Below are 12,900 nucleotides of genomic sequence, written 5' to 3' on the forward strand. Positions count from 1 at the left end.
TTTTATATGAAATGTCCAGAATAGGCAAATCAATAGAGACAGAAAGTAAGTTAGTGGTTGTCAGAGGCTGTGGGAAAGGGAGAATGGGAGTGACTGATACTGGCCACAGGGTTTCTTTTTGGGATGATGAAAATGTTCTGGAATTGATGATGGTTGCACAATTTTGTGAATATACTAAAAGCCATTGAACTGTACACTTTCAAATGGTGAATTTCATGGTATGTGATTATTTCCTAATTTAAAATCTTTTTTGAAGAGGAGTAAGGCAATGATTAAAAATATATATGTTCAGGGCCGGCCTGGCAGCTCGGCCAGTTGGAGCTCCATGCTCCTAACTCCGGTTCGATTCCCACATGGGCCAGTGGGCTCTCAACCACAGGGTTGCCGGTTGGACTCCTCAAGTCCTGCAAGGGATAGTGGGCTCCGCCCCCTGCAACTAAGATTGAACACGGCACCTTGAGCTGCAGCTGAGCTCCTGGATGGCTCAGTTGGTTGGAACTCATCCTCTCAACCACAAGGTTGCTGGTTCGACTCCCGCAAGTGTTGGTGGGCTGCGCCCCCTGCAACTAGCAACTGGCAACTGGACCTGGAGCTGAGCTGCGCCGTCCACAACTAAGACTGAAAGGACAACAACTTGAAGCTGAATGGCACCCTCCACAACTAACATTGAAAGGACAACGACTTGACTTGGAAGGGGTCCTGGAAGTACACACTGTTCCCCAGTGAAGTCCTGTTCCCTTCCTCAATAAAATCTTTAAAAAAAAGAGTGTGTGTGTGTGTGTGTGTATATATATATATATATATTCAGGAAACTACCTCTGGAAGTGAAGCAGAATATATATATATATATATATATATATATATATATATATATATACACACACACACACACACACACAGGATATATATATATATATATATATATATATATATATATATATACAGGAAACTATTTACCTCTGGATGGATCGGAGGAAGATAGATAAGTAGAGCTGTATTTGTAAAGTTCTAGTTCTTAAGTTACTTGTGGTGTATGGGTGTTTATCTTATTACTATGCATTATTATATGTGTGTTATATATATTTTCACACATATAAAATATAACGTAAAATTTGAAAAATACAACTATTAAAGGAGTTAGCATTAAAAGCAAAGTAGTGCTTGGGGTAGCCGGATGGCTCAGTTGGTTAGAGCGTGAGCTCTGAACAGGGTTGCTGGTTTGATTCCCGCATGGGCCAGTGAGCTCCACCCTCCACAACTAGATTGAAGGCAACGAACTGTTGCTGAGCTTCCGGAGGGGTGGCCAGATGGCTCAGTTGGTTAGAGTATGAGCTTTCAACAATAAGGTTGCGGGTTCGAATGGTGGGTGGTGCCCCCTGCAACTAAAGATTGAAAGAAAACGGCAACTGGATGTGGAGCTGAGCTGCACCCTCCACAACTAGATTGAAGGACGACGACTTGAAGCTGATGGGCCCTGGAGAAACATACTGTTCCCAATATTCCCCAATTAAAAAAAATAAATAAATAAAAGCCAAGTAGTGCCTTTTGAATAACACTTGTTGGATCACCTCTGCCTCCCAAGACTGCCTTAGCATAACTCTGGATGCAGCTGTTCTGACCTCTAGTGGCTGAGAGGGGAAGGACAGCTGGGGGCTGCTGGCTGCGCAGGAGAAAGGGATAGATAGGGCGAGATCCCCTCAGCACAGGCATGGTCCTGGCCACTAGACAGATGTCCGGAGGTTAGGCTGCTGCCAGTCTCACCCACTCAGAAAAGAGCAAACAGCTTCTGGCTTTCCTAGTTCGCGTTTCTTCCCCCTTTTCCTCTCTGGCTCTTTACCATACTCCTTTAAGTCCATGAATGAGGTGTATATAACGCCACTGAAATCTACCCGTGGGAGGGACCAAGTGGCCCTGCCTTCTGCCTTCATGCACATGATCCATCCTCGGGTGACCGACCCCAGAGACCAGGGGTTTGATAAGCTCACGAGCAGAAGTCTCAGGCGTCTTCTGGGGAAGGAGAGGCTGGAGCAGTGACACAGAGAACTGGTCTCCATGTTCCCTTTCTTCAATGAAACTGCCTTTCTAGAAGATTATGAACTAAAGCCTATGGGAATATTTGGCTTGGACACATTAGAGATGAGAGTGTAAGAGGTAACTTGGGGAGAGCTGTCAGCGTTTCAGGGTTTACCACAGAGTCCAGGAAACAGCCGGTCTCCCACCCCACCTGGCTGGCTGGACTAGAGGGGCATTTACCTGACCCACTAAACCTGACAGAAGAAAGAACTTCCAACAGTGCGTCTTGGCTGTGGGGAACCAGGCCAGGAAGTCCCAGACATCTTAATGAACTAGAGATGGTCACAGAAGCGTGGCCTGAAGAGGAGGTCACAGATGAGATCATCTCCAACGCCATTAGGGCTTTTTGGCTTTGGCACCAGTGAGGCAGGTGGCTGAGGACTTACTGAACTGGGTTAGGATCTAGGCTCTGTTGCTCACTATCGTGAGTGTCATTTAACCTCTTTAAGCTCAGGTTCTTCACCTGTAGAAGGGGTTAGTCACAGTGCCGACTCATTGTATTGGGTCAATTGTAGTAACTGAATTAATGCAAGCAGAGCATTCCATAAGAGTCCGATAAATGCCAGCTACTTCTGCTTTGTTGTTCGAACTCTCACTGTGTGGCGAGCGCTCAGCATAGAGATGGGAATTCGACTGGGCTCTGCCTGGTCAGGCTGAGGGTTAGAGTGGAGATTCTATCCAGAGACTTGTTTGTCCTCCCTCTGTCCCCAGACGCCATGGAGGTAGTGCTGATCTTTCTATGCAGCCTGTTGGCCCCTGCTGTCCTGGCCAGTGGTAAGTATGCCATAGGACCTGGCTCTGACAAGATGGCAGCTATGGCCCTTTCTGGTGGAAGGTCCTGGCCCACTGGGACTCTAGGGTTGGGGGGCTTTCAGATTCTACATGTCTGATCAGGGCCCCGCCCACCCCCCTGCTTCCTTTAGTCAGCAGAGGAAGTCCTGGAAGGTGGCAGCTATTCACAGACCCTCATTCTGCCTGCCCACCTCTCCCCACGGACTCCAGCAGGGTCTACTTTTAAGCTTCAAATCCACCAGCCCCCTGTAGACTTTTGGCTGGAACTTTGGGAGCCAGACCTTGCACATCAGTCTCTAGACTGAACTTGTGTAAGTCACATGTCCTTCCTCAGTCTCAATTTCCCCATCTGCAACAAGAGGAAAATAGACCCTTCCTTTTGGGGATGACATGAATAAAAAGAGCCCATAAATGTAGCTGTGCTGTGAATGCAGATTCTCACGGGCTCTGAGCTGGACCTGCCCTGAGCTGGACCTGCCCTGAGCTCGCAGGCAGGGCCACCCTTCCATACTTCTTTAGGCACCTCTGTTCAATCGGCCCTGCTTCCCAGGAATCCCTTTGTGGGGAGGGACGCCTGTGAGGCAAGGTGAGATATTTGGGAACCAGGATGTGTAGCTGTCCTCCTCTTGACCAGGCTTGTTTATTTTTGTAGCACCTGAGAAGGAGAAAGAAAAGGATCCTTTTCATTATGGTGAGTAGTGTGGCAGCCCTGGGTGGGGAGGGACAGGTACTCTCTCCCTGGCCCTTCCTCTTTTCCCATTTCTCACCCTATTCCTTTGGCAGACTACCAGACCCTGAGGATCGGGGGATTGGTGTTTGCTGTGGTCCTCTTCTCTGTCGGGATCCTCCTTATCCTGAGTAAGTTTTTTTGTTCATTTGTTCAGAAGAGCGATGTCTGCACTACTGAGCAGGTAGAGAACAGTGTAAGACGAGCCTGGCCATTCCCTTTCCTGGAGGAGGAAGGAGCCTGTCTCTTCTCCCTGTTATCTCCAGGACCTAACATACTGCTGAGCAAATAACAGGTGCTCAGTAAAACAGTGAAGAATGAACAAAATAGATGCTCAATGAAAATAAGCACTGATAAGAAGAAGGGGCACGCGTGGCCCTTCTGGGCTGTATCTAGCAGGGTGTGAATGGGGGAGTCACAGAAGAGAGGAGACGGGCTGTCCTTAGCGTGCTCCGAAGGATGAGCCTCTGCATTTGTTTTCCCCACATAAGCCTGGTGTGCGTGATCAGGCAGACTGTGGTGGTGAAGCCATCTGAGCTGTGGCACCGTGGCCTCAGAAGAGCCCTCCTCCAATTGCTGCATACAGCTGTGCACTGCCCAGGTGTAGGGGATGTTATTGACCTAGTCTTACAGCCTGCACAGACTCACTGCTGTGGCCAAGTCAGGAGCGTGACCTACGCTCAAGCTGGGAGGATGACCTTGGATGGTTTCTTTGCCTTTCAGGTCGCAGATGCAAGTGCAGTCTCAATCAGAAGCCCCGGTAAGGATGCCCTGGCCGTGGGCGTCTGGGGTGACATTAAGAGGGGGCGGGGAGGGGCCTCCTGGTGTGTGACCCAAATGAGTGTTATTTTAGATTCTTGTCTCAGAAACAGGCCATGTGCGTTGGGGGTAGGGCATAAGTTTTGCAGATTTCCAGGCAGACTTTGAGGGTTGGCCCCTCCTTTTTTCTGATGAATGTGGGGGAGGGGAGGTGGGAAAGAAGGTGCTAGATCCTTGTCTGGAGACCCTTGAGACAGTTGGGCTTGGGAGAAGGGAGGCAGAGGGCCTCAGGGCCTCTCTTATGGTCCATCTCCTCTCTGTAGGACCTGTGACATTGTCCCTGCTTGTCACCTGTTCATGAGGCTCTTTGAGCTGAATAGAAGCTTGGGCTCCCTTTCATTTACTTCTACTGCAACTTCAAGGGCACACCCCATTAGTCCACTACAGTAACCAAGGGTAGCTCTGGACCTCAGAAGTCCAAAATTTGTGGCAGGACACAACCCAAGCTCCCATGAAGCCCTAGGTTGCCCCTTCCCAGTCGTTAGTTCTGTTGGGGCTGACATTGAAGGGTACCTGTAAGTTCCCCTGACTCTGCCCTTTCAGTTCCAACTTCTCCCCTGCCCTGTGAACCCCATGGAGCTTGCTGGAGCCATCAGATGACTCGAAGCACCCCTGCCCCAGCAAGGAGGATGGTGATGCTCTCTGGGTTTGCCCTGGCAGCCTTTGATGGAAGGCCTTGTGTCTTGTCCTCTTGCAGGGCTCCAGGGGACGAGGAAGCCCAGGTGGAGAACCTCATCACTGCCAATGGTACCTGTCATGGTCTCCCGCCCAGGGGGAGGGAGGAAGTGGGAGTCCTTGTGTGGCTCAGGTGCCAGGTGCTGTGGCCTTCCTAGAGCCCGCCAGACATGCTTCCATAGTGCCAGGAGAGGGCTCTCCGGGGCCTCTGCCTGTGTTGTCCTTTCACCTCCACCAAACAGGCTGCTACTCCTGATAGCCACTATTTATGGGGCATCTGCTTAGTGTCAGGATGAACGAGGGTGCGTCACAGACTCCATCTCACGTAATGTGTGCACAACTGCATGAGGCAGTCATCACTGTCCAATTTTACACCGAGGGACTCAAAAGTTAAGGAATGTGCCCAGTTCCTGTAACTAGCAAGTAGCAGGGCAACGATTTGCACCCAGGTCTGTCTGACTCAAAATCCCACACCAGTGACCTCTTTGCACCCCAGAGTCGGGCATAGGTATGGCTGCTGCAGGGGGCAGCCCTCTGGTTTGAGGGGTCCATTCGCTATAATCTTCCCTGCTTTTCTTTCCAGCAACAGAGCCCCAGAAAGCAGAGAACTGAAGTGCAGCTCTCAGGTGGGAAGGTAGGATGCTGTCTGTCTACATCTTCCTCTGTCATCATCCCCGGTCTTTCACTGGGGAAGAATTGGGCTAGCTTTTGCAGTGGGCACAGCTTTTATTATGAGCTGTGTGTGCTCTGAGGAGTCTTGTGTGTCTGAAAGGGTTGCTAAGACAGATGGACCGAAACATCTGAGGTGCAGGCACTGCACACGCACATAGTGAACAGTCAGGAAATAGGGCTTTTGCACAGCCCAGCGGTCATTAATAGGGCGTCATCCTAGCTGCTGTGTGGGCATGACTTGGGAGAGAACTAGAGTCAGTGAACTACTTCCAATATCAAAGTAGCATACAGATAATGGCTGTTAGTGATGATTTAGAAAGTTCCTTAGGGCCACTTCTTAAAATTAACATTTTATTATGAAACTTTCCAACCCTACCCAAAAATAGGGAGAGTATATGACACCTGCATCCCCCATCTCCTCATTCTCCCGCTTATGTGTGTTATCAGTTCTGTTTTTAATGTCTGTTTCCATAGTTCATTGTAGGGACAAGGAAAAGTAATAACTGTTAAATGCTTTATAGTTTTCAAAATGCTGCCACATATATAAACTCTCTGGAGCCTGCCAGAAGAAGTAGGTAGGACAGGTGGGGTTTAGCCCCATTTTATAGATGAAGAAACTGAGGTCAGAGAGAATAGCTATACAGATAATAAGTGACAGACTGGACCCTGAACTCGGGTCTTTGTAGTTTAAAGCCATTTTCAGCACACCCTGCACAGCCTGCCTCACTTTACGACATACCCGGGAATGTCCTTGGTGGGGGATCGGCCTTCTGTCAGCTCGCATTTGCCTTTTATTTTTACACAAATAGGCATAATAGACAAGCAGATACCTTTTTTTTGCCCAATTACAGCTGGCATTCAATATTATTTTACATTAGTTCAGGTGTACAGCTTAGTGGTTAAACATTTATGTAACTTACAAAGTAATTCCCCCTGGTAAGCCTAGTACCTACCTGACACCATACATAGTTATTACAGTATTATTGACCGTATTCCCTATGCTGTACTTACATCCCTGTGACTATTTTGTAACTACCAGTTTGTGCTTCTTAATCCCCTCACCTTTTTCACCCAGCCCTCCAAGCCCCCTCCCATCTGGCAACCATCACTTTGTTCTCTGTACCTATGAATCTGTTTCTGCTTTGTTTGTTCACTTATTTTGTTCTTTAGATTCCACATATAAGTGAAATCATATGGTATTTGTCTTTCTCATTTCACTTAGCATAGTACCCTCTAAGTCCACCCAAGATAGGTATGTACCTTTATCCTAAATTGTTAGTTAAAAGAGATTTCTAGATGTAAAATGCCTGAGACACCAGCTTTTATGTGACCATAATGACACAGTGTGCATGTGTAGCATTTGAATTCTTCCCCAGGTGCTTTTTATATCCTCTTCACAGCCGCTTGGGTAGCAGGAGGTCAGAGCAGAGCTCGTGACCTCCATCTTCTAGATGGGGCTTGGAAAGATCAGTGATTCCTAAGCTTGAGGGGGCCATGGAACTCAATGCTGGCGGCAGGTGTCCCAGCTGTCCACTTCTCGGTAGCTGGCAGGTCAGATCTGGGAGTGGTATGGGAAGGCTAAAGGGAGGGAGCCTGGAGCTAGCAGTCATCTTCTCGTCTTTTTTTTTTTTTTTCTTAAACTAGGATTTCCTCAGAAAGGCTGTTCTCTTAGGTCTTTGGATTGTGAGCAGCTATTGAGGGTGTCCTGGGATGGAGAACCTGGGTTTAACAATTTCCTTTCCATCTCTGCCAGGTTCCAGCTCCCCTGAAGTCCATCCCCTCCGACATCTTCGTCTCCTTTCTCTGCAGCTCCGGCTTGTGCTCTTTGCTTTACCAGGAACATGGCACTTTAGAATGGGTCTCACCCTGAGAGTTTCAGTGGGCAGGGGAGCTGCTAAAGGCAGGGAGACGAACAGATAAAGATTTCTGAAAGGAGTCAATGTTTTGTTTTAATTTAAATTTTTTCTCTCTTCAGCTTCCAGAACCTGAAGGCAGCTGCTTGAACCTTTAGATGAAAGTGTTGATGCTTAAGAAAACCAGCCACTTCAGCAACAGATCTTTCCCCAGGAGAAACCAAGAACTTGTGTGACCCCTGACCCCTCCCTATCCCCTCGAACACCAGTCCTCAACTTAGTGACACAACTAACACCCGCCTTCCCACCTGCAGCCTGTGGGCTTGTCCACCTCCTGTGACGTGTGTGTGTGTGTGTGTGTGTGTGTGTGTGTGTGTGTGTGTGTGTGATGACTGGTCTTCGTAGCTGCTTGTCTGTGGATGACATTGTATTAGTGAACCTGGGCTCACTTTCCTGGGCTGGAGCTGAGCCATGTTGCTATCAGCTCTTCCCTGCTCCCCCACGGCCTCCCATCTCCACCCTGCTCCCAGGAGTCTGCTTTTTCCCTGAGAGACCAGTCCCTTCTGTTGATTTGGGGGTGGGTATATGAGTGGAGGCATGGGTAGGAGTCTCTAGTCGTCTTGGGACTTGGGAAGGTTTACATCACCTTCATGGTCGTTCTTCAATGCCCTCTCTTCACTCCTTTTGCAAGAACCTTGCATCCATATTGCACCCCTGACCCAAGTCTGTTGTGAGGGTCTCTTAGCAATTGGAGGTTCACAACAAGGAGCTGGTGAGCCCAGGTATGCCTTCAGGCAGGTGACGCCCCTTCCCTGGTTATTTTCCTCCTGGGACTTCTACCATGGAGCCCCCATCTGCCTTGCCCCATTGCAAAGCAGACAGGGTGTCCAGGTCCAGGGCTTGTACTCTGCCCCTGGGGAATGTGCCCCTTGCATATCTTCTCAGCAATAACCCCATGGTCTCTGGATCCCTACCTCCCTCTCCCACCTTCCCTCCTCCCAAGACTGATCTATAGCCCCGCTCATCTGGTCTCTGACTCCTGTCCCTGAGTTGGGTCTCTGGCAGGTGATCCATTCTGTTGGGGCAGCAAGAGAGCATGGGTCCTATGCTCTTCTGTCCATGGCCCATTGGTCAGGCAGCAGCCAGAGCTCCTGTGCCCTTTGTTACACCTGTCACTGGTCATAGTGGCGAATGCAGGGGCTATGCTGTGGGTCAGACACCAGGCAGGGTTCCCTGTAGCCCTGCTGCAGAGGGAACAGCAAGAGGTCAAGGTCATAAAAAGTGCGGAAAGTTAAACCAGACCCTGTCCCTCCCCATCCCTCCTCGTCCATCGTGTTCTCGTGTTCTCGTGGAAACTACGTGTGACAGGACTGCTGTCTGTGCTGTGATCTATCCTCTCAACAACAAGGAATAAAATACCATTTGTTTCCTAGTGGCTCGGAGGTGCTTTCTTTTCTGTGAAAGAACTCGAGCATTTGAGGGCCAAACGGACTCTTTCCTTGGTCAGAGGGAGGAATGAGGGCTACAGAGGCACCCAAGGGGTGCCTGTTCATTCCAGCTGCTTTAACGCTTAGCACCTCCACTGTTGCTTCTCTTCCTTCCCCTTCCTCGCCCCTCTTTCACCTAGACCCCTCCTTCTCACCCTTCCCTCTTCCCACTCGCTCACTCCACTCCTCTTCTCCCCCCTCACTTCCTCTCCTGTCAGTGTGCCCAGGCTCCACCCCACAGCAGGACCTGTACCTGATGCCTGTCCAGGAGAGAAAGGAGTGCCAGTGGCTTGCTGAGGGCTCTCTGGCCTGAAATGAAAGGTTCTAACCTCTCCCTTTGGTCAATTCTGGGGCCACTGTCTAAGGACTTGAGATACAGGGGTGTAGATGGGTCTCTTGGGTTATGGTTCAAGCCCTTACCCTCCTCTGAAGCCTTCCTGGACTTCAGGTAGAATGAGTCCTTTCCTTTCTGTACTCTGGTCACACTGCCTTTATCTTCACATTTAATATTCCTTATCAGATTCAAACTGTAGCGGTCAGGCAGATAATATCCATTTGTGAATCAGCTGTTGTGACACAATAGATGGAGGGTAGGGCCCTGGGGACACCTAGGGTTTCCTCCCAAAGACATTTCAATTCAGTTTTAGAAAAAGTATTGTTGGCCAAATACAGCTGCAGGGAGATTCCTTTGGTGGTCATAGGTGTGGCCCCCACTTCTTTGTGTTTTGTGTGTTTTCATTGTAAGACAATTCCTGAAGGGCAAGGACTATGTCTTGTTCTAACATAAGAATGCCTGGCACATATTAGGGTCTTAAAAAAGTCTTTATAGAATCTGTCTGGATTCTGTAGTTGTTTAGAGCTGCAGAATTTCAAGTCATGGTTCCTGAGGGACTGGGGGCTTGTCCAGCAATTCCCTGTGCCCCTCCCCGTAAACCCTTGCTGACTGTCCTACTTCTGCACCTACTTCTACCCTCAGTCCTTCAGGTCTCTGAAAAGACTGAGGCTTATAGCTGAGATCAAGCTCAACAGTTTCACCCCAGTGATCACTGTGGTTACAATAATCCGGTCACGCTTCAACTTTGCAAATAAGCTGATAACCACCATCCATGGGCCACAGGATTTACAGGCCTTGCAGTGATTTCATAGCACAGCCAGGCGAAGAGCCTTAGAGCCCCAGGGGCACAGGCGACTGGGTACCTCCCCACATTCATTATTAAAAATGGGACATTCAACTATAAATGTAAGTTAGTCCAATGGGGAGGTTCTGATTTTTCTCATAATAACAACTGTTAATAATAATGATAGTTCTCTCTAGCACTTGTATAAAATAATTACCCTTACTTTGCCAGACTCTAAGCACCCACTTATTTCTCCTGGTAATCCAGCATTATCTCTAAGGTAGAAAGGATATTCATATTTAATATGAATAAATTTGTAACTGGTCTAGGGCCACACAATTGGGAGGCAGAGGAGCCCAAGCTGTCTGTTTTCAAAGTTCTGTATAACACGTCACGTGGCCTGGCTTCCTTCTTCAGGGGAAGGTTGATGTCCAGATGAAGGGAGGATCATCTGGGTGGGGGAGACCACATCTGGAGCCTGGCGGTCCCTTTCAGGCATAAACTAGCTAGAGTGCTCTGGGGAGGGTCTCGCAGAAGGTAAGTGGTCTGGAAACAACACATAAAGAACAGTCAAAATAGACTAATCATCAAGATAATAATAATAGCTCCTAACATTTATCAAGCACTTGCTATGTGCCAAACCCTGCACATAGTAGCTGACACTGAACTTCACATATACCAACTCATTCAGAACTTACAACCTTATATGATGTTGTCACTGTTTCATAAGTGAGGAAACTGAAGGTTGGTGGGACCTGCCTTAGTTTGCACTCCTGGTGGCAAAGCCAAGGTCCAGCCCAGGTCCGTCCAGCTCAGACCAGTGTTACTCTGTACACTGTAGAGGAAAGGACATAGGCCCATCAGGTAGACGTGAGGGCGGCAGAACTGGTCCTCATGTGAGGGAGTTCTTAGTTCCCACAGCCATGATGAGCCCAAACTGGAGTGAGTCCCCATCATTGGAGGTGTCCGAGCTGAGGGAAAATGATCCGCTGGTGGGATCCTCTAGGCAAGATGGACTCAGAAATTGTCCAACGTGACCTAAGTGTCTAGACCCAAATTGGGACACCTCCCACACCACCCCAATGGATGAGCCTCTTGGAAACTCTCTGCTCTAGCACTGCAGGGCCAGGGAAGAAGAATCCAGAATCCAGGATGGCTGCTTACCATGCATCTTCCTTCTGGACTGGCTCTCCATGCTAACAGGACCATGTCTGTCTACTCAGCCTCTAGACATGTGACTTATATTTGTGATTTGGTCGGATATAGCAAATGTGACTTGGTCTTGGTTGAATAGGAGAGCTGCCTTGCCATGCCATTTCCCAGAAGGGAATGCTGAGTCTCCTGGTCTCAGACAGTGACCTCAGGTGTCCTGCATATTTCACCTGCCAATGACCCCCCTTCCCCTCCCATGAATTCCAATCCAAAGAGTTTGAAGTGTATTTTCATGGAGGTGTTTGTGTTACTTAATCCCACATAAAAACAGGTCAGTCTGCCTTCTGGGCCCCTGAGCTGTGGCCTCCCCACCACTCTGTTTTATTTTGCAGGTTGTGGGTTGGAACTTGCCAAATTGTTCTTGGAAGAGAGTCAGAGGCAGAGTGTAAGCAGCAGAGAGGGTGGGGTTGGTGAGCTGGATGCTAGGCTGAAGCACACCCCAAGGTCACCTGCTCCTTGTCTCCTTCCTCTGTGGGGAAGGCCTGTCCTCCCTGGGATCAAGGCTGGCAGGGGTGGCTGGGCAGACCTCGGGTGGGAGGGCTGTCTAGCTCTGTCTGGTTCACCCCATCTTGTCCCTGGCTGCTTTGCCTCACCCTGGAGAGAGAGAGAGAGAGAGAGAGAGAGAGAGAGAGAGAGAGAGAGATCAGGTGTGTTTACCTTAGCCAGGGGAGGAGCTTTGGAAATACCTGTCTCCAGGCCACTAAGAGGAAGAACGGTCACCTCTCACCATTAGTGTGATTCATTGCTGTCACAGCTGAACTCCAGGGGGTAGAATCAACCGGCTCAAGCCAACCGGCTACCGATATTATGGAGCCAACCCTGGCCCCGTGCCTGGTTGCACAATAGTGGGACAATAGCCAAGGCCATGATGGCAGAGCAGGTGATGTTGCCATTGGATGTTCTGAAGGTCTTGGGGTGGTAGGTACTGTTGCGGGGTGGGACCCCTACACTGTCCAGAAGAGTGGGTTCCTGCCTCTGAGCCAGGCTTGGAGGCAGCCTGGGGAGCAGAAGGAGTTTCAGGACATTCCCTTGTGTGCCTGTTCTCTCTAGTGTGAGCTTGAGCAGACTCTAGTGTCTTTCTCAATTTCCTTCTCTGCAAAATGAAGTCCTTCCTCGCCATAGGGTAGCTGGGCCACTTAAGCCTCAGTTTCCTCAATTGTACAATATCTTTCCTGTTACCTCACAGGGTCAAAGTGATACAATGGACACAAAACACTTAAGAAATCCTACATGCAGATATGTTATTACTATTTATATTATCATCCATTTTCTTGTCTTCTTTCTTTGATAGGAGCGTTCCCCTTCTGTCTGTTAGGCCAGGGAGCAAGTTTTGACGTGCCCACGTGCCACTGTAGCTTCCTGCTCTGTAAGCTGGGTGTCACAAAACCTGCCTGGCTGAGTTGTTCAGAGGAACGAAGCAGATCGAGGAGGCATGGGGTGTTTGGAACTATTGAGAACCATAAAATAGACGG

The 12,900-nt window shown here is 49.1% G+C and overlaps 1 protein-coding gene across 4 annotated transcripts in view; it reads left to right on the plus strand.

The window, feature by feature from the left end:
- FXYD6 (FXYD domain containing ion transport regulator 6) overlaps positions 1 to 9,046 on the plus strand; it is a 37,908-nt gene extending 28,862 nt beyond the window's left edge. For all 4 annotated transcript variants that reach the window (XM_088791436.1, XM_019716195.3, XM_019716196.3 and 1 more), the window contains 7 exons: positions 2,785 to 2,847; positions 3,518 to 3,556; positions 3,649 to 3,723; positions 4,316 to 4,352; positions 5,109 to 5,158; positions 5,670 to 5,720; positions 7,734 to 9,046. In XM_088791436.1, the coding sequence (XP_088647562.1) occupies positions 2,790 to 2,847; positions 3,518 to 3,556; positions 3,649 to 3,723; positions 4,316 to 4,352; positions 5,109 to 5,158; positions 5,670 to 5,698 (288 nt within the window). In that variant the 5' untranslated portion in view covers positions 2,785 to 2,789 and the 3' untranslated portion in view covers positions 5,699 to 5,720; positions 7,734 to 9,046. The remainder of the gene's footprint in view (positions 1 to 2,784; positions 2,848 to 3,517; positions 3,557 to 3,648; positions 3,724 to 4,315; positions 4,353 to 5,108; positions 5,159 to 5,669; positions 5,721 to 7,733) is intronic.
- Positions 9,047 to 12,900: the final 3,854 nt, after the last annotated feature.

This window comes from Rhinolophus sinicus, chromosome 14 (assembly GCF_057876585.1).
Source record: "Rhinolophus sinicus isolate RSI-liver-muscle chromosome 14, RSI-T2T, whole genome shotgun sequence".
Classification (NCBI taxonomy): Eukaryota; Metazoa; Chordata; class Mammalia; order Chiroptera; family Rhinolophidae; genus Rhinolophus; species Rhinolophus sinicus.